This window comes from Hypomesus transpacificus, chromosome 7 (assembly GCF_021917145.1).
Source record: "Hypomesus transpacificus isolate Combined female chromosome 7, fHypTra1, whole genome shotgun sequence".
NCBI lineage: Eukaryota > Metazoa > Chordata > Actinopteri > Osmeriformes > Osmeridae > Hypomesus > Hypomesus transpacificus.
Window position 1 is genome coordinate 4203863 of NC_061066.1, and position 20954 is coordinate 4224816.

General features: G+C 49.6%; 2 protein-coding genes across 5 annotated transcripts in view; both read left to right on the forward strand.

Moving 5' to 3' along the window:
- Window positions 1-6256, forward strand: part of lrp6 (low density lipoprotein receptor-related protein 6) — a 38537-nt gene extending 32281 nt beyond the window's left edge. Inside the window, exons 15-23 of one of the 2 annotated variants that reach the window (XM_047023117.1) lie at window positions 602-792; window positions 2506-2715; window positions 2905-3030; window positions 3326-3562; window positions 3733-3843; window positions 3965-4195; window positions 4383-4519; window positions 5088-5185; window positions 5881-6256. In XM_047023117.1, the coding sequence (XP_046879073.1) occupies window positions 602-792; window positions 2506-2715; window positions 2905-3030; window positions 3326-3562; window positions 3733-3843; window positions 3965-4195; window positions 4383-4519; window positions 5088-5185; window positions 5881-6187 (1648 nt within the window). In that variant the 3' untranslated portion in view covers window positions 6188-6256. The remainder of the gene's footprint in view (window positions 1-601; window positions 793-2505; window positions 2716-2904; window positions 3031-3325; window positions 3563-3732; window positions 3844-3964; window positions 4196-4382; window positions 4520-5087; window positions 5186-5880) is intronic. The other variant, XM_047023118.1, reaches the window with a different exon arrangement.
- A 3680-nt stretch (window positions 6257-9936) lies between these two features.
- On the forward strand, window positions 9937-18624 carry tbk1 (TANK-binding kinase 1). 3 transcript variants are annotated; one of them, XM_047022886.1, is made up of 22 exons: window positions 9970-10038; window positions 10549-10647; window positions 10963-11066; window positions 11970-12110; window positions 12386-12515; window positions 12730-12911; window positions 13214-13374; window positions 13546-13656; window positions 13928-14107; window positions 14265-14461; window positions 14693-14751; window positions 15533-15624; window positions 15892-15993; window positions 16083-16161; window positions 16305-16426; window positions 16551-16627; window positions 16812-16851; window positions 17010-17111; window positions 17446-17542; window positions 17736-17836; window positions 17957-18028; window positions 18372-18624. In XM_047022886.1, the coding sequence occupies exons 3-22, from the start codon at window positions 10980-10982 to the stop codon at window positions 18421-18423; spliced, it is 2184 nt and encodes a 727-aa protein (XP_046878842.1). In that variant the 5' UTR covers window positions 9970-10038; window positions 10549-10647; window positions 10963-10979; the 3' UTR covers window positions 18424-18624. The 3 variants fall into 3 exon arrangements, with proteins under 3 accessions (XP_046878841.1, XP_046878842.1, XP_046878840.1); XM_047022884.1 differs by having other exon boundaries at window positions 9975-10038; window positions 10485-10647; XM_047022885.1 differs by lacking the exon at window positions 10549-10647 and having other exon boundaries at window positions 9937-10038.
- Window positions 18625-20954: the final 2330 nt, after the last annotated feature.

Sequence of the window (20954 nt, forward strand, 5' to 3'; positions counted from 1 at the left end):
ATCCATCCCAGCTTGAAACGCTCCCGGATTTGAGCCGTTTGAAACGTCCTCGAGGACCGTAGCTGGATTTGTACATAGCTGTCGGGGTCGTTTCTGTTTTGACTCCGAATTTCCAGCCAGGGAGTGTTCCCTTGCGATAGTTTTTTTGTTTTTGTTTTTGGGGTTGTTTAGTTCAATTGAGCGGCAAGCCAGTCATGTTTTTAATCAGGCTGTAATTTGTTTGCGCGTGTCACGTTCTCCGCGCAGCCGTTCGCTCGCGCTCTGGTCGAGCCGTGCCAGGGGACTCGTCTCCGACGCGCCGCACCAGACAGTGACTTCAAGGTCATATCGGGGGCCCCGTGCAATTAAGCCCGGCTCATGTTCGGGATCTTTCTTAAAGGCACGGTTTAGGGACGGAGCCGTTGAAAGGTCGCTCCCTATCCGGCATGTTCTTCCCACAGTCGAGGCCGACCCCGTTGACCTTGAAAGGGGGCGAAGCTGTTTCGAACAAACGCAGAGAGGGCTCTCACTTCCATGGACGACGGCTTCCCTCGACGAGCGCGGTCGACCCCCCTGCCCCCTCCAGATACTGACCTCCTCCTCCTCTCCCCGTTCTCCTCAGGTACATGTACTTCACCAATCTGCTGGAGCGCTCGCCCAAGATCGAGCGCGCGGCGCTGGACGGCACGGAGCGCGAGGTGCTGTTCTTCACGGGCCTGGGCAAGCCGGTGGCGCTGGCCATCGACAACGCCATGGGCAAGCTGTTCTGGGTGGACTCGGACCTGCGGCGCATCGAGAGCAGCGATCTATCAGGTGAGGCCGCAGGCGCGCGTAGGACGTTCGCGCTCCTTCCCCGCATGCGGGGGGGGGCGAGGGCAAGACGGACGCTCCGACGTGGCGGGAAACGCCTCGCGAGCAAGCTTTTGTTTGCCTTTTTTTGGGGGGGGTTGCTTTGGCGCCGTCTCCGGAACATGTCGCAATCCTTCACCGGTCCTAAGTGTACTCCAACTTGAATGTGTGTATTTGGGTGGAACGTAACGCTGCTGTGGAGCACTCTCCTCTTTAGCGGTGATTAGCAGATATATCATCAGGCCGACACCCCTGCGGAGAGCCGTGTTTACTTAAGGCCTTTTGTGGAGTGGCAGCTCCTCAATGATTCCTTTGTGCAGGGTTCGACTGGTGGTGGGGAGCGGGTTACGCTATGGCCGACATAATTCAGAGTGTAGGGGGCAGAGGGGAGGGGGGGGGAGGGGGGAGAGTTTGACACCGAAGGGAGGCAAGCGAGGAGCAAATGTGCGAACCACGGCCAGGCCAGGCGGCATCTTTCAGGACACGGGGGGAGCATTGTGCCCTGAGAGGGAGGACTTGGCCCGCAGCCCCCCGTGCTCAGCACATTCCCCACAATTCTCCGGTGCCCCACGCAGGACGAAAGGAATGCCGACCATCTGTACACAAGCCTGGGGAGAGGGGGGGGGAAGGTGGTGGGGGGGAGGGCGAGGGGGAATGGGTGGAGAGGGGAGGGGGGGGTTGCTAAACAAACACGGTTCCGTAGGGGGCTGTCAGACGGGAGAATTCCTCATTCTTCAGATGGTCTCGCGTTTTATTTCTGTGAGGGGGGAGGGGGGGCTGGGCGGGGGAGGAGACATTTTGAAGCGCGGTGGCCTTCTCTCTGTCTCTTTCGTCTTCTGGGTCGCAGTGCGTAGCCTAGCCGGGGGGGTGGGGGGTTCATTTTGTTCTCCGGTATCTCTGCTGAAATGAGCTGGGCAGGGGCGCCGGCCGACGTCGTCGTCTTGCGCACCAGCTCTGCCGAGGTCCCACGCCGTCCTCCAGCCAGAACCAAGAGGCTTGTCACTCCCAATTCCTGCAGCCCTGGGTAGCACCATTGCGAAAGCGCCTTTTTCTATCTGGACCTGATGTCTGGTGTTCCCGTGGACGCCGTTGGAAAGTCGTGGGAACTCGTCTTTGTTGTTGTCGAGGGGGGAGCGGTGGTGTGATGGAGGGGCAGACTACAAAAGGAGCGGTGGTTAGGGTGTTGTTGTCGATTTGGCCGTGGCGCCTCAGAACTCCGTAAATCCCATTGTTCCACACATGTCCTCTATCGGGTGTTCTGGTCTGGACCCGCTTTCACGACATGGTCACGCTTCTCCGGAACACGGCGGACTGGCCACCACGCTCCGCGTCTCATTAACGAGTCACGCCATCGAGCCGCACTGCCAAAACCCTGACAAAATCTCCCCACTTCTTAAAAAAAAAAAAAAAAAAAAACTCTGTTTGGACACGGTGTCCACAGTAGTCCCTTGTGCTTTTTCAGGCTCCGCTTGGCGTGCTGCCGTTGTGCCTCACGGTGTTTCGTTCTGCCCCGTGCCCATACTCCCCCTACCACCCCCTTCCTCCTCTCTCCTCAGTTCACCGCCCTTTCCGTTCCCTCAGTTTCCTGACCCGTGTGCCCTTCCGCCCCTTTTTCCGCTCACCCGAACCCCACCCCAACCCTCCCCCACCCCTCCCTCCTTTCCTCTGGTTGACCAGGGGCCAATCGGATCGTGATCGAGGACTCCAACATCCTGCAGCCGGTGGGTCTGACGGTGTTCGGCAACCACCTGTACTGGATCGACAAGCAGCAGCAGATGATCGAGCGCATCGACAAGACCACCAGGGAGGGCCGCACCAAGATCCAGGCACGCATCGCCTCGCTCAGCGACATTCACGCCGTCCACGAGCTGGACATGAGGGAATACAGTAAGTCCACCGACCCCCCCCCCCCCCCCCCTTCCCCCACAAAGCTTGGACATCCACCAAGCTCTACTGCCCGCAACTGTCCGGTGACCGTAGTCAGATGTTTTGTGAAGAGGCCCTTTACAATGCTCTACTGTAGAGTGTGTGTGCGTTTGACCCTTCCTCCAAGCGCTGACGTGGTTCGTTCCGCAGGTAAACACCCCTGTACGTGGGACAACGGTGGTTGCACCCACATCTGCATCGTGAAGGGGGACGGGACCACACGCTGCTCCTGTCCTGTCCACCTGGTGCTGCTGCAGGACGAGCTCTCCTGTGGAGGTAGGGCCCTGTCAATCACCGCCCCCCCCCCTCCCCACACACACACCCCCACCCACCGTCCCGCCCCTTCACACGACACACGGATCCATAGACGGGTCATATATTCACACGTTTTTTTTTGTTGTTGTCGTTCCCACCGGTACATGTCGGCTGACTCGACAAAATGACATTTGAATACACGTCGCTTTAACCATGTCTCTCCCTCCCTCCCTCTCTCTCCCTCCCTCTCTCTCCCCCTCTCTCTCTCTCTCTCCCCCTCCCTCCCCCCCTCTCTCTCTCTCTCTCTCTCGTTCAGAGCCGCCCACCTGTTCCCCGGAGCAGTTCTCGTGCACGTCGGGCGAGGTGGACTGCATCCCGCAGGCGTGGCGCTGCGACGGCTTCCCCGAGTGCGACGACAGCAGCGACGAGGGCGACTGCCCCGTGTGCCTCGACAGCGAGTTCCAGTGCGACAGCAAGCAGTGCGTGGACCTGAGCCTGCGCTGCAACGGCGAGTTCAACTGCCAGGACCGCTCCGACGAGAACAAGTGCGAAGGTGAGGAGCGCGAGGCGGCCGATCCGCGAGGCACGTTCGCTGCGTCGATCGGGCTCGGAGGCGCCGTCGACCACATTCACGTTGTGTTCAGGTATCCGCTTCAGGACGGCTAGTGACTAGCCTCGTTTTGATTTGATTTAACCCTGTGTGTGTCCCCTCCCCCCCCTCAGTTCGCTGTCCTCCTGACCAGTTCAGCTGCTCCAACGGCCAGTGCATCGGGAAGCACAAGAAGTGCGACCACAACATGGACTGCACGGACAACTCGGACGAGATGGGCTGCTGTAAGTACGACGCGAGTCAGCCCGACACGCCCGAACGGACGCCGGCAACGCTACGCCAGGACAACAGGCGCACCCAACCACCGAATGACTCATCTCTCCTCCATCCCCTCCCCCCCCACAGACCCCACCGAGGAGCCTCCGTCCCCGCCCACCAACACCATCGGCTCCATCGTGGGCGTGGTCATGGCGCTGTTCGTGGTGGGCGCCATGTATTTCGTGTGCCAGCGCGTGCTGTGTCCGCAGATGAAGGACGACGGCGAGACGGTCACCAACGACTTTGTGGTCCACGGGCCCTCGTCGGTGCCTCTGGGATACGTGCCGCACCCCAGCTCTCTCACCGGATCGCTGCCAGGTGAGGCCACACGAACACCTCTGCGAGTTTGATTCTCATAGAAATCATTTGTTTGGAGATCTTTTTTTTTGGTGCTTTGTTGTGTTGTCTTAGATTAGAAGGTGTTAAAAGACGGGCGTTTGGGCCGGGTCTCGCCTCTAGAGCTCGGTACATCTCTAAGACCCCCGCTCCTGGTTCTCTTCCTCAGGCATGTCCCGAGGGAAGTCTGTGATTGGCTCCCTCAGCATCATGGGCGGGAGCAGCGGCCCTCCGTACGACCGCGCCCACGTCACGGGCGCCTCGTCCAGCAGCTCCTCCAGTACCAAGGGCACTTACTTCCCCCCGGTGAGAAAAACACACACACTCACCGTCATTAGCAAAGCTCAAACATCACACTTGTCGAGACTTATACCCTCCCTATGCTCCTTCACATCCTCTTCAACCAAGGGAAACAGAGCCACCTTTCCTAACGTTGACCAGGTTCTAACGTGACTTGTTTGTTTCGTTTGTTTTCCTTTCTCCCCCACCCTCGTGAGAGAGAACCCTCAAGGGTTTTAGTTCAAAGCCTTTTCCCCCCTCCCCGTTCTCACTTTGTTCCATCTCCCTATACGAAGCCATTCCCCCGTTAAAGGCTTGTGCCAGTGTTGAGGTGTTGTCGTTGTGTCTTTACTGCGGCAGTCATCTGGGTTTTTATGGAACCTCGCAGACAAAGAGAGGTCTCCAAGCGTGTGAAGCTATTAACTCTCTGCTTCGCCGCCAAGTTTGCAATTATATTGTTTGAAGGAGTGGGTTCAAAATGTTTCCATGCTGAGTAGAACAGGGGTTGGCGACGTGAGAAGAAATGGGTGTCAATTAACATCATTTTACCCCCCCCCCCCCTCCTCCCTCTCCTTTTCTCCTCTTTCCCCCCCAGATACTGAACCCACCTCCATCTCCCGCCACCGTCCGTTCTCAGTACACCATGGAGTTCAGCTACTCCTCCAACAGCCCCTCCACGCACCGCTCCTACAGGTACACGCACGTGCACGCGCCTCACAAACGACGTTGTCGATTAGCCATTTTTATGGCCTAATTTAGCGTTTACGGAACACGTCTGCGAACCGGCGTTTAGCAAGAACATCACACGCCATGATTTGGGCTCTCTAGCCGTCGGCGCGTTTTGAAGTCGGGTCGGTTCTCACAGGATTGCACCGGCGCAGGCTCGAAAATCAACAAGGAAACAATTCCATTTTCCATGTGTATGCAAGAGAATACCAGACAAAGACGTCTGGTTTGGAAATGTAATCCAACATGAGGATGGCAGACGGGCGCTGTGCACATTTGGAGGCCCTTCTCCGGCACATGCTAACACTTAGAGCGATCCCTTTCTGTACACAAGAGCCCCGCTTTCAAAGAAAACCACGGCTCCTTTGTGTGCCGTGTTCCCGTCGCGTTTGGAAATCGCAAAGCCTCGGCTGATCCCCCCCCCCCCCCCACACGGCCTTTGCGTGTTTGCTCGGGGCGCGTGGAAACGAGTTACTTTTCCTCTTGTGATGTTTTATTTACGCCCGAAACATACATTAGGAAAGTGAAGGCGACGTGAGTCACAACAGAGCGGCGGGGAAAAAAGCGCAGTCTGTCGGAGAGCCATCGGCTTTAAAAGCTACGGGCACTGAAGCAGGGCGGTTGTTTATCGAAATGTTGTTTATTTACCTGTCTTCTGTCAGTTACAGAACTTATACCTACCGCCACTTCGCACCTCCCACAACCCCCTGCAGCACGGACGTGTGCGACAGCGACTACACGCCGGGGCGCCGCGCCCCGCCCACCTCCAACTCGGCGACCATCGCCAAGGGCTACACCAGCGACCTCAACTACGACTCGGAGCCCTTCCCCCCGCCCCCGACCCCGCGCAGCCAGTACCTGTCCGCCGAGGAGAACTGCGAAAGCTGCCCGCCGTCGCCCTACACGGAACGCAGCTACTCCCACCACCTGTACCCCCCGCCCCCCTCACCCTGCACGGACTCCTCCTGAGCCTAGCACCCCTGCGTTGGACCCTCCCTCTCCCACAAGGCTCTCTGCCCTTCACACCCTGTCACCCCCCCCCCCCCCCCCCCCGTTGCCCCCCCCCCCTCTCTGTAAATACCAATTGTGCATATTATGAGTCCAAAAAAAGGAAAGGGAGACTATTATGTAAAAAGGAGGGGAGAGGAGGACGTTGAAGGGGTCGGGCCCACCTGTACAGTATGGAAATTATGAGAAAAGAAAAAAACACAAGAGCTCGCGGAGAGACGCGGAACATTTGTACATTGAAAAGAAAAAAAAGCATATTTATATATTTTCTATACAGCGTTTACTGGTTATGCCATTGAGGTTTGTATTAAGAATTTGTACATTTTTTAAGAAAAAGTTTTATTAAAATCATCACAAACATGATCAATTGCCTTAATCCAGGAGTTGAAAAAACCTACCTTCTTTCAAGGCCGAAGGACACTAAAGCACATGGAGACGGACAGGGAGACGTTAACAATCTAATGCCAAATAAGAAAAAGACTACAAAAAAAAAAAAAAGAGAACCATTACTGTCCGCTCAACACTATTAAGGGAGAGGATGGAGTGGGGAAAGGGAAGGGCGCCCCCTGGATGACACATACAGATCCTGCACTGTGCAGCTCTGCAGCTTGGGCAGCCATTTTGTCAGTTGTTGACTGTGGAGCATGATTTCTATGGTTGCACCTCGGCCTGTGTTGGAGGTGTCTGGAGACAACTCTATCAGTGACAGGGAATGTGGTACTGAGGTTGTTGTTGTTTTGTAGTTGTTTTTTTACCTCCTTTTCATTTTAAATGGTTTTAAAGGACTTTCTCTGCTGTATTCATTATACTAAGATACTGTCGATGTGAGGCATTGTTGGACTGCATGACACTTTCTTTGGCAAAGTCATTGGATCTGAAGCAATAATATTTGAGGCACATATTGATGATAATCACTTCCGACAGCCCCTTTGTTTGGAACGTGACAGCTAATCTTACTGTTACTGTTGGCCACAAGACCGCCCTTCCGGCCAAGGGTTTTGGGTAGCCAGTCTTTCTTGGACGAGCATCTTTGCTCGGAAACAGCCCAGCCCAACATGGCTCACATCTGCAATTCTGTATCGCGACAAAGGCGAGATCTCAACCAAAATGTTTTTTGTTTTGTTTTTTTTTTACTTCAAATGCCTGACTGCAACTGTGGACAACCCTGTCTGGATAAATCCAGATCCAAAGCAGATCTGTTACTAGGGTGCGTTTGTTTCAGTCCATCAAACAACCTTCTTACTTGGCTTCTCTTTCGCCTCCTCTTTCTGGGGCGAACAAACAACTTCTCCCATTAAGGACAAGTTCTTGTGCCTGACCAGTTTCAACTTCAGATGTTTTCTTTTTGTGTTTTTTTTTTATGAACACGACAACCAGTGCCCGCAAAATGTTATAATATTTTTGTACCACATATTGTGTAGATACCGTATTTATAAGCTATAAAGAAAATCATTGTAAATCTATCCATTGAATTCTTGCAGTACTTTCTCTCATTCCGTCTTTTTGTACATGGCTCATTCTATTTTTCTACAAAATACCTGTTCAAAGGTATGCCGACAATCTCAGACAGATCTGTCAAAACGAAAAACATATCCAGGTTATCTCTGTGCTTATTGTAGGGAGAGAAAAAAAAAGTGTACACTCGCTTTTAATCAGACGTTGGAGGACTGGAGTGCCAAAATCAGAACTCGTACAGTCCAAGGCAGACAGCTGCATCCCCACCTTAGATGTACCTACGTGAGCTAGCAGGCCCTGGGAGTGTTTTGGGTTGGAGACGAGACGCCTCAGTGAAATACGGCCTGCGTGTTCCTTCGGTGTCCTTGAGGTGGCGCTTCTTTGATTGCCTTTATGTTTGTGTGTCAACAATCCTTTTGTATAACACTTCTGTCTTTTTGTGCTTTCCTGTGATGTCTGGAAATCTTTTCATGGGAGCTCATGTGTTGTTAAAAAGCAGTTCATAGTGGTGTGGGTTTCTTTATTAAAACTGGTTTTGGTATTTCTCCCTATTGTTCCCCGAACTGTTGAGTTTGGTGGAGTGACAGAGTAAACATGTTTTACCTCTATGCCCTTTGTAGTTTTCATCCCATAACTGTTTGTATTGATTTATGGACTGAGGACCACATTTTATACTGGTCTCCCGGTGTATTTCATGGAAATTCGCATCCACCTCAAAAAACAAAGAGACATTGGGCACACACATTTTTGGGGCTTCATACAAAAAGCAGTGTGCGTTTGAGGACATCTGTTCATCCAACTGTTTTGCTTCATACGCCTTCAAACAGACAGCTTTAACTCTGGCCGTCCAATGAAAACACCAGCTGACTGGAGTGACATGCCAGGGAAGCATTTTCTGTGCATTAACTTGACCTTCATGCCACCCCCTTGTGCTGTAAGGGCGTAAATCTCTGTCCATGTCGAAACCGAGAAAAGCCTGTGCTCAAAATCAATCAGTGTGTTTGCAGGCCCTCCCTGGAACCCTTTTTTCCTCCAGTGAACAACCCTTTAAAATCCCTTCCAAGGGCCCCTGGATGTTGCCCTACTGCCCAGTGTCACTGCTAGCCTCCCCCGTCAGATAAAACCAGCATTGTTTGGAGATGTTCTCATTCTCTAACTGCACTTTACAGTACTTTTTTGTTGTTTTGTTGCTAGTTACCGGTACCAATCTACAAGGACAGCATGCAGCATAAATCAATGTGTGTGTGTGTGTTTGGATGAGTGAATGTAAGAGAGTGATCGGTGTGTGATTGGTTGAAGATAAAACTGTGCAGTCGGCTCATCTGATTATGTAGCAAAGCACAGTGTGAAAGAAGGGGGATCCAGAGACACGGAATCATGAATTGACTTGGGTCACTTCTTTGTTTAAAAACAAGCTTACGGCATTGTCTTCTGTAACTGTCTTGAAACGATCGTTCCCCCCTCCCCCCCAAACATTGGGATTTGAAGGCTGTTAGTGCGAGGAGAATGAAAGTGTTGCAGAAAGTTTCAAAGCAAGTTTGATAGTTCTGAAATGGGTTGTTCATGATGGAATTGCTGAGGTTAAATCGTTAAAAAGCACTTTTGTCTCCATAATTGTTTTGTTTGTTGTTGTTTTCGTTTTTTGGGGGTGGGGGAGGGAGGGGGGGTTGAGGTAAATATGTGGTATACAGAAAGGTTTATTGTCATTTGAAAATGTTACTATTCATCCATTTTGATACCATGGTGCTTTGCAAGGATGTATACACAGTGACCAACATTTGGTTAGTCATCATGTTCATTTAATTGCCACTAACTACTTTTTGTACATTGATCGCTTTACATGTAAAACAGTGTATAAGATGGACCTGTACAGCCCATTCAATACTACTATAAGCTGTTGTAACAAATAAAATGTTGATTTTTTTAATAAAACGAGTGAACTTTTATCAAGCCATGTTGTATTTGTTGCAGGCTATAGATACACACACACACACACACAGCCTATTCTACATTGTAACCTGCAGTGATGTGGGTGGGTGTTAGGCTACTGTCACCATTTTATGTCCATATAGGTTTCGATTTGTGTTGAACTGACAGAGTTTCAAATATTTCACTCTGATAAGATTAACAACTATATGACGCTGTAATCTGCAAGAGAACAGGTGTGTCTAGAAAGGAAAGCACAATGTGTGCTGTCCAAGGAGATCATCATGGCGTTTTCGTTTTGGTCGCTTTTATTCATGACAATTCGGTAATGATGAGAAGCCGAGCCACCCCCTTCCTTCTGCCTTTTCTGATTGAAGCATTAGTACCACATGACCAAGGAGATCACGGAAGAGCATATGACTTAGAACTAGGTGAGGAAATAAACAATATTATAAACAATATGATACATTTTAAATGGTTGATGTCATTACTGTAATTAACTGCCTCATGTTTGTTGTCAAATCAGCGTGAATTCTTCTTATTATTACATAGAGAGGACCTATTGAATATGTTTTCAGGTTTACTATTTATTTCAACCGTACTACAGCCTATACCAGCCTATTGCTATGTCATTTCGCGAAAGCGAAAGAGATAAATTATTTTCCTTGCTAGCGTGTTCAACATACATTTTGTCAAACGCTAAATGATGTTGATGTAATGTAATGTTGCAAAATAAAACAGACATCGAATAAATGAAAATATAACATTAAGCTAGCTCTAGCAAGGTTCATGCGTAGCTTGTGTGCGTAATCAATATAGTACGTGTATTGTACGAAAATTGACAAGACCCACCTAACTTTATGATTATTTTGTTCAGAATAACAGCGATAACGTGTCCTTACGAGAATTTTGTACGAGTTTTTTTGTTCGTACTTTGGCAGAGTGGGAATTTCCCCACTGTGTGCCTTGACGTCATCCTGAAATCAGCGGTATCAAAGCAGTTTATCATTCTTCAAGTCTTTAGGCCACCAAATATAAAGGTAGGCCTAGATCAAAAGTACAATTGGTGTGCTCAGTCATTATTCAAGAATTACTTTAGAGTGCAAGCTCTAAGTTATCAGTGACACCTTAACTAGACTAAATAGAAGGTAGACCAAATTTGAATGTTTCAGGATGTTGTTAGTGTGAATCATATGTTATTCCTGTTTAAATAAAAACGGAGGCTTAGTGTTGTGTGTGTCTAAACATTTCTCCTTCAGTTTTCTTACATTGCATTTAACCAATCTTCCATTATTGTTGACCAGTAGCAGTAGCCTTGTCCTTTTCTGCAACTAACAGTATCTTTAATCTGGCAGGATTCGCATAAGTAAAAATGCAGAGCACTGCCAACTACCTGTGGCTCATCTCGGATCTTCTCGGGCAAGGGGCTACAGCAAATGTGTACCGTGGTAGGCACAAGGTGAGCATTATGTACACAAACACACAGAGAACGTCTGAGAACATCTCATGACATACAATAATAACAGTGCCGCTTTACCTCAGGAACCACAGTCGCAGGGAAACCACAGTCTCTCTCAGGTTCTCTGTTCGCACGAACGGAGCACTCGTTAACAACGGTGATCCCCGTTGTGACAGCACAGCCTTTAGGCGTAATGATTTCAGGTTACCAAGCCACAGGTTACAGTACTGGCTGGGGATGATTGACAGCCACATGTGGTCCACTGTCCTCGGAGGGTCATTTGATCACAGCCCGACCTCTTAGCGCCATAGAAATCAAACACTGGCTGGGGATCCCAACCATGCCGTCTCGCATCCATATGTGGGTCAGGAAGCCATGGCTGAATGTACCTTGCTAAAGATGACGTTTTTGTATTTATTATTGTTTTTTATTTGACTTGAGCACATAACATTGAGGTTAAACATTGAAGTGTCCCTGTCCTTACATTGGCTCTATCAAGAACATGATAGAAGGGTGTGTGTTGAATGGGCCTAAAATGACCTACCTGTGGATTAGGCAAACCCCTGCTCATCATCAAGGTTTAAGATTCGACATTCAAAGCCAGCTTGCTGTTTGATAATCCCATCCCAATACCAGGGAATTTCCAAGCCTTCGAGAGACAGGATCCTAAATATGAGGATGGGTCTGGACCTGCCATGATGTTTGTTTCTGAATGCCTTTTTGATGATCGAGACCGACTGGGAAATTCGGTGTCCTTTGTGTGTTTGCGAAAGCACGTTAGCCCACCCTGTCTTGCATTGCTGTCTTACGATACTTGGGATGTTCAATTCTTAGGTTTTGAGATATTCGGTTGTTTGTGGTTTTGAGATAGAGACTGTATGTGGGTACTGTGTGTGGTTTCAGAAAACAGGGGACCTTTATGCCGTCAAAGTCTTCAATAATCTCAGTTTTCTGAGGCCCCTGGACGTCCAAATGAGGGAGTTTGAGGTTCTGAAGAAACTCAACCACAAGAACATTGTCAAACTCTTTGCAGTGGAAGAGGAGGTTAGTCAGTATATATACTATTACGAGGAATTATCTTTGTGAGACTGAGAAACTACTCATTTTCTGTTTACAGTATCTTCCTATCAGTGTCACCCAAAAAATCCATCGCAAAGGAAAGATGCATTTTGAAGGCTGTTAATGGTGGCATTCTTTTGTTCTAGCTTTGAAAAAAAAAAGAAAAACACAAAACAGAACCACATCGCCGCAGGTTCCTGCAGAAGATACAGTGTTCCCTATCATGTTCATTAACGTCTGTCTATGGTCTCTCTCCCAAGTCTAACACACGTCACAAAGTCCTGGTCATGGAGTACTGTCCCTGTGGGAGCCTCTACACCGTTCTGGAGGAGTCTTCCAATGCCTACGGACTACCAGAGGACGAGTTTCTCATCGTGCTGCAGGATGTAGGTGAGCAACTCCCAAAAATCCCCCAAAATATCATCCCTCTGCTCACCTGTCTTCCTCAAAGCCCTGCTTCTCACCCAACCCCACCAGACGTCCGGCCATTTAGCACCGTAAAACTAGACTAGCCCAAAACGAAAAGTCTTCCCTATTTTCCGTTCAGAACGCCTCAGTCATCGATGTGGTCGTTCTCTGTCGTCCCTCGGGCTTTGTGTTACAGTGGCAGGCATGAACCACCTGAGGGAGTACGGCATCGTGCACCGCGACATCAAGCCGGGGAACATCATGCGTGTGATCGGCGAGGACGGGAGATCCGTCTACAAGCTCACAGACTTCGGAGCCGCCAGGGAGCTGGACGACGACGAGCAGTTCGTCTCTCTCTACGGGACCGAGGAGTACCTGGTGAGATACGGTTACCTTCCCCCTCTTTCCCCCTCTGACCTGGAATGCCCAGTATATACAAACTCTTCAGAGTTCTGCATTGGATTACTCCTCTCTTAGATTCTTTCTCTTCCTCTCGTGCCTGAGAAATGTTTTTCCCCCAGGAATGGGAGTTTTTTTTCCGGTCCTATACATACAGTATAGTAAAACAAAAATCTCTATAGAAATACAGTTTGTTTAAATTTTGCTTGGATTAAGGGGAATAAGAGTTGTAAATGAACAGCTAAACAATATGTGTGTGTGTGTGTGTGTGTGTGTGCTAGCACCCTGACATGTACGAGCGGGCTGTGCTGAGGAAGGACCACCAGAAGAAGTACGGGGCCACGGTAGACCTGTGGAGCATCGGTGTCACCTTCTACCACGCCGCCACAGGCAGCCTCCCATTCCGACCCTACGAGGGGCCCCGCAGGAACAAGGAAGTAATGTAAGAATGGAATGCCCCGCACTTCTGCATCCGTGGTCATGCCCGGTTAGGTTGATGGCGTCACGCTAGACTAACCGGGATGACAAGTAACGATAAAGGTTGTCGGTGTGGGTGGACTGGCCGGGTCCAAAGTAAGAGAGTACATGTGACCTTGTGGTGTTTCCTTCACAGGTATAAGATCATCACAGAGAAACCTTCCGGAACCATCTCTGGCCAGCAGAAGTTTGAGAACGGCAAGATTGAGTGGAGCACTGAGATGCCTGTTTCTTGTAGCCTCTCCAAGTGCGTTACTCTATCCTTCCCCCTAAACCAGAAGAGCATGTTTAGTACACATAGCTTTCCAGAGCAGTAACAATGGCACAAGCACATAATAAACCGCACCCACTCACCCTCCCTAAAAAGCTCATTCCAATAAAGAGAGCCTCGCTTTTTATTAAACGTCGTGCCACAGCACACTTAGCTAGATGAAAAGGTGACGCACTATATCCACCCATGTTAATATGATGCCGACTCATGACCTCGACTTGACGTTTGACTCTTTGACCTTCCCCAGGGGCCTGCAGAGCCTTCTGACCCCGGTGCTGGCTAACATCCTGGAGGCTGACCAGGAGAAGTGCTGGGGCTTCGACCAGTTCTTCGCCGAGACCAGCGACATCCTCCATCGCTGTGTTGTCTATTTGTTCAGCCTGCAGCAGGCCACCCTCCACCACGTCTACATCCACGAGTACAACACGTGAGTGCCAGACACGCAAACTACAACTCCCAAGATGCACGTGTGCGTGTGTGTGGGTGTACCCGCATCGCGGGCAGCTAGTCCAGTATCACAGTTGGATCCCACGAAACCGAAGCGGCACTGTATTCCGACGCCGCAGTACCTCTTGTGTCCACAGGGCGACACTGTTCCAGGAGCTTCTCTCAAGGAGGACCAGCATCCCCCCTCACCACCAGGAGCTGATATACGAGGGCCGCAGGCTGGTGCTGGATCCAAACCGCCAGGCCCAGACCTTCCCCCGGACCACCCGGGACAACCCCATCATGCTGATCAGCTCAGAATGTGCGGCCACAGTGGGACTCATCTTCGAAGATCGTGAGTCACATTTCGGAAGCGGGCCCGAGTCTTGCCCTGCCCCCCCGTGTGTCGGAATCGGGGCACAGAGAAAGAAGGAGGATGAGATGAGGCCCCAGCTTGATTTGGATCTGGGGCCGGTTTTCTGAACGGACTTGGACAAAGAGTAACTGGATACAAGTGTTAACTGGATACAACGTGTCTCATTCATCTATGAATGCTTAACCCCCTTTTGGCTTTGTCGCTCCACAGCAAGCCCTCCCAAAGTCCAGCCTCGCTACGACCTGGATCTGGACGCCAGCTATGCCAAGGTAACTAGGACAGCCCTGCTGTACTCGTCAAGAACAGCACGAGCCAGCCCTGCCACAGGGGCTTTTCCATTCATAGAACTGGACCTATCCCCAAAATACATGTTCAGCCGTACCAAATACATGTATGGCTCCCATTGGAACTCATTCAGTATTTATGGTTGTAGTAGCCTATTGTTTGTCGAGCTTAGATCAAATCCTTGACCCCCTCCACTCAATTTCATTAGAAAAATATTTACGGGCGAGGAGGCTCTCCAGAGGATGAAAGCACTGCCCCCCCCCTCTCTCTCTCTCTCTCTCTCTCTCTCTCTCTGTCTCTCCTCTCTCCATTGTTCCTTCTACGGTGGATGGATGGATGAATCACTCCTCTCCCTTCAGTCTGGCCCTTTGGTTGTGGGAGCACAAGCGTGTCACGTGTGGCCTGCCACAGCTGCTGTGGGAGCATGCATGTTGGTGCCTGTGTGTGTGTGTGTGTGTTAATGAGAGTCTGTGTGTGAGTCTGCACTTTTGAGTGGGTTTAAGAGAGAAAGTGCAACATTAAACCAGAGTTACGTAACAAGCAAAGGCCTCCCACACGCGTGTCCATAAATAGATGGTTCTTCGTGTTTCATAGAGAGCGGTTAATCACCGGACGACAGCCACTTCTGCTTGAATTAGGCCCCCCGTAATAACTTCCCCAGATCAAATCGCTCGGAAGCCCCATGTCGTGACCCCGGCGTGTCGCGAGCGCTGGAAGGAGGGTCAGCAGAAGAGAGCCCTAACCCTTCCGAGCTCTCTCTCCCAGACCTTTGCAGGTGACGTGGGCCACCTGTGGAAGACCTCCGAGTCCCTCTTGGTCTACCAGGAGCTGGTTCGCAAAGGAGTCCGCGGCCTCATGTGAGTCCTGCGGCCGCGAAGCGGCGCCCCGGGCCCCGCCTCGCGCTCCCGTGTACGTCGTGTGACTTGCTCGTGCGTGTGGCCTGATTTGTCATGTCTTTCTCTCGCTCTCTTTCTTCCCCTCTCTCTTTTTCTGTCTCTCTTTTTGTCTCTGTCATTCTCTCTCTCTCTCCCTCTTTCTCTCTCTCCCTCTCTCTCTCTCTCTTTCTCTCTCTCTCTCTCTCTCTCTCTCTCTCTCTCTCTCTCTCTCTCTCTCCTCTCCCTCAGTGAGATGATGAAGGAAGAATACAGTGAGATAGTACACAAGAAGTCTGAAGTCATTCACCTGTGCAACTACTGCAACCAGATCCTGGAGCGGACGGAGCAGCTGTGAGTGCCGTCTGCGCACGCACGCACGCCCGCCCGCACGTGCACACCCACGCACCCGCTCGGTGTGTAACCGTGCGTTCCTCCCACAGGTGTGAGGTGCTGATGCAGGCCACCATGCTGTCGTCAGAATACGACGAGATCGCAGACATGCGCAAGAAAGTCATGAGAGTGAGTGTGCGCGAGCGGCATGTGGACCTGCGCGCTCAACGGTCCACCGCGCGTGCGTGTGAGTTGGTGTGTGCGTGTTTGCTCACGTGTGCGCGATGCTCTGCACTCACGTTTGATGTGTGTGTTTACACGGCTCAATTCAGATCTCTGGGTCTTTGGAACCCCTGGAGAGGACTACACAGGAGATCAAGAGCAAGTTCATGCCAGGGGGTGTGTTGACCGACACCTGGATCCAGCAAGTTGGCACCCACCCTGGGGACAGAAAGTATGTGCACGAGTGTATGACACACTTGTTGATTTACACACACACACACACACACGAAAGCTTGGGGCAGTGTATATCCTTTTTCCGATGGGTCTGACATCCGCTTGTGCTTGGTCCGCGTCAGTGTGGAGAAGATCAAAGTGCTGTTAGATGCCATCACCGCCATCTACCACCAGTTCAAGAAGGACAAGGCAGAGAGACGTGAGTAGCATTTTGAACAGCCGTCTTGACTATTCAATTTATACAGTGCCGCTAGAATGTTCCTTCACACTCCAAACCAACCTGGACGTCCACACACACCTCCCTCTCAAGTCCTAGTACATAACAAGCACGTCCGCTCCTGTCATGGAGGAAAACAGAAATGTTCTCTCTCGTCTTTGTGCAGGTCTACCTTACAACGAAGAACAGATCCATAAATTTGACAAGTAAGTCCAGATTTCCATCCTACAACTCTCATCTTTGTTCGGCTGGTTACAAACATCCCTCTCAGCGTTCAGAGAGCGTCTTTTGAAGGTCACAATGTCCCAGCTGGATTTCCCCATGAAAAGGTTCTGAGTTGACGCTGTCTGTTCTTGCTGTGTAGACAGAAGCTGGTTCTCCATGCCACCCGGGCCAGGACTCTGTTCACTGAGGAGTGCGCAATGAAGTACCGCCTCTTCATCTCCAAGAGCGAGGAGTGGATGAGGTAACGGAAACACCTTCCCGCCAGCTGTGCGTGTAGTCGTGCAGACTTTCCCCACGTACTCTTTGTCCAATTCTGACGCGCGACTGACAGTTGTTGACAGGATGCATGCCTGGCTGCTCCGATGAGTGCAACTCACTGTGATGGCAAACTCATTTGAATATTTAGCCTGTATTTATGTGTCGCTAACCCCTCGGGTTCTGAGCAATACACCGCCCGATTTTGCCACTTCATGCAGTGGCCGATTCTCAAGATGAATTGACACATACCGAGGACGGAGATTCCTGCCTTGGCAGTGAGATAATTGTGGCTCTGTGTGTTTGTTGTGTGTTTGCAGGAAGGTCCATCACGTGAGGAAGCAGCTGGTCGGCCTGTCCACTCAGTTCAACAGCATCGAGAAAGACGTGTCCATGGTGATGGAGCGAGTCATCAAGGTGGGAAAGCAGGAAGTGACCTCGCCAGAGCTTCTGGGAGTAGAGGGAGTGGGAGGGATGGTGTGACAGAAGGAGAATAGACTTAACATTGGGTTTTATTAAATCCAGTTGATTCCATTTAAACCTCTGTTTCTCTAAAAGTCTTAATGTTTTGGTTTTGTTTTTTTTGGCCCGTCTGGATGTGGATGTTTAGCTCCAGGAGCAGCTACCTCAGAAGGTGATGCCTCTGGCATCTGGTGGGATCAAGCCCCAGGCTTACCTCAGCCAGAGCACCCTGGTGGAGATGACGTTGGGGTGAGCGCCTTACCTTTCAGCACCGTCACATCACTCCTCCAGACACCCAGAGCCTCCACCTCAGTGGTGCTGAAGGTCATGGCCTCTACAGGGACACTAACGGTAGACTCTGTGTCGCAGGATGAAGAAACTGAAAGAGGAAATGGAGGGGGTTGTGAAAGAGCTGGCAGAGAACAACCACTTCCTGGAAAGGTGAACAAGTCCACTCAGCATTCCTTTAGCCAGGAAATGTTCTGTCATCGGAACATATCAGGCCAATTCCAGATTGCCAGATTGCCAATTGCCAATTCAGAAACACACATGGAATTTATATTAGATGTGAATCAACTTTATTGTCATTGTGCACAGTACAAGTACAGTGTTAATTAAATGCAGTTACCATCCAACCAGAAATACTAATAGTAATAGCTTATAAACAAAATGGCTTTTCCAAATCCAACAATACCCTCTCTGTTGATAAATATGTTTATTATCTCTTTCTTTCTCTCTCTCTTTCTGTTCTTCCCCACTTTATTTCATTATTTCTACCTATAAGGTTTGGCACTTTGACACTGGATGGGGGATTGAGGAATGTTGACCGTATTTGAGACCCAAGCGATCCCTTGTCTCTATTCCACTACTCCCAAGAACTTGGGAAGACGTGAGAAGTGAAGGTTATGCAATCGATTGCTGCCAATTCTATACATAAATATAAATGATTGTGTATATATTTTTCTTGTGTTGTAAATAGGTTCTAAGACTGTAAGAAGAGTTTAATTGTATTTTCTATGAACGTCCCTCCCACTCCCGCCCCAACCCCACCCATAAGCAGTTACTGTTGATCCGGTCACAAGAGGAACATGCTGTCATTCAGATCTGGAAGATTCCTTCGGTTGCTTCTTCCCTTCCGTCGTTTCTCAACCATTTCTTAATGTCATTACTGCAGAGCGTTGTCATGGCGCCATATTAGTTGTAATTTTTTTTTAATTCAAACAGAGATGTATTTATATCTCTGTGTGAGTGTGTGTGTGTGTGTATATATACATATATATATATATATATATATATATATATATATATATATATATATATATATATATATATATAATTCACACAATTCTTATTTGCATTTTTTTACTAGATTTAAAACAAATCATTATTATCTACAGGATACAGTACCCACGTATACCAAGTGTCAATGTTAAACCTTGAGGCGACGAGTTATATTCAGATCCATTCTACATGTTCTCCACATGTTGTGTAATGATCCCTGCTCACCACACAACTTGAAAACCATCCTTTGTGTTGGCTTTGGAACACAACAGCTCACCCCCCCCCCCCCCTCCCCCCCCTCCACAGTTAAAAGCTGCAGTATCGAAGTACTTACCCTTTTTACGCTTCAATCAGATGTGTTTGCAGTGCAACATCAGTTGTTACCACGGGCTTTACAGGACAAGTCTGTGAACCATCTGTGAACAGAAAGACTCAAATGCGTCACACTTAGCATGGCATCGCCACGCTGCTCGTGAATGGCTTTTTGAAAATGTAGGTCAGAAAAACCAGGGATGACCTTTCACGCTGTATCAAAGCTATAATCGTTTGTTTTGTTGGTAATCATGCAAAATGAAAATCTGTAGATAAACAAGTATCTTATCAGTCTGCTGATTCCTGTGTCTGTTTTTCCTTCCATTCATTCTTTGGAAAAAAAAGGAAAGTATGAATGATCGTGAAAGCGATATTGTGTAAGGTTGGAGTCATTTGCGTGGCTCGGTCAGATGCCCGTTTTTTTTGTAACGTGGGACCTGCCTTTAATGCTCACGCACTCGTGCATTGTCAAACATTTGTGTGTTCCGTCTGTTGTCGGTTTTAGCCTTCAGTTTCTCATGCTACTCTCCTTGTCTTTCTGTTGTCGTTCCCCTGCACTCTTCAGCCCTCTCTCCCCCTCTCTCTCCCCCTCTCTCTCTCTCTCTCTCTCTCTCTCTCTCTCTCGGCCACCACCACCTCTCTGCACAGTTGTTAGTCTCCCATGGTGACCAGGCGGTTACCATGGCAATGTGCTGCAACAGCTTCCCCTTCAGACTCCTACTGGTAATTGCGGATGGGCATTAGAATCCAAGTGAATGGAAGCTGATGGTCCATTGTGGTAACAGCAAGTATCACAGGTGTGCCTTGGGCCGTTCTGAGCGAGAGAGAGAGGTTGTGTTCAAGGAGAACAAAATTTATTTTCATGACTGCTCCGTTTTGAAGGAAGTATGACATGTGAAGTGCTGCTACATTTGATCATCACAACTTCGAACAGTGGATGATTATCATGTCCTCACTGTGCCGTCCTCGTAATAAACAGGTTTCCTGGCAAACAGCACAGCATGGCAGTGTGTTAGCAGATGACTGACTCTGGACCGCAATACCATGCTTGGCCATCAGAGGGCGAGTTGCATCCTTACAAGGATCCATCTCTTGTTATTGGTTATAAGGTCCAGTATGTTCCGAGTTCTTTGTGCCTGACGTAAATGTTCTCTCCGAGTGACAGTTGGGATTCTCACAGATCTCAGCATGCAAACCCGGTGTTGTTGTTAAGGACAGGTCAAGGGAGGACGTGGCAGTTTCAGCCACTGTGAACTGGGTCTGACAGTAACCAAGGGTACAGCAACACCATACCTCATGAAATGAATGTGCATGTAAATACAAGTTCTGGAACGTTTCCCGGTGAAAGAGGTTTTGCAGGAAGGTACTATTCTACATCTGCTTGTAAGATTTTGGGCAATGGACGTACTCATGAGGAAATGAGAAAGCAACCTTAAGACAGACTACTGAACACGGCCCGTATCAGATTCAAGACCCTGGTACTGACCTTCCGAGCATTGAACGGGACTGCACCTGTCTACACCCCCACCCGCCACCTACGGTCTTCTTCTGACAACCGTCTGGTGGATAGTGACCGCTCCCAACCCAAGCTGTTCTCCTGTCTGGCCCTACATGCTCTTCTGGTTCTACCCATTGGCACTTATTTGCTTTCCACAATGTATGCTTCATGTTTTGGCTTCCCGCAATGCTTTTGGGGGCTATCTCGTTGTTCATGACCATTGACCTATGCACTTCTTGTGAAGCTCTTTCTTGTAATTTGCTTTGGATAAAAGCA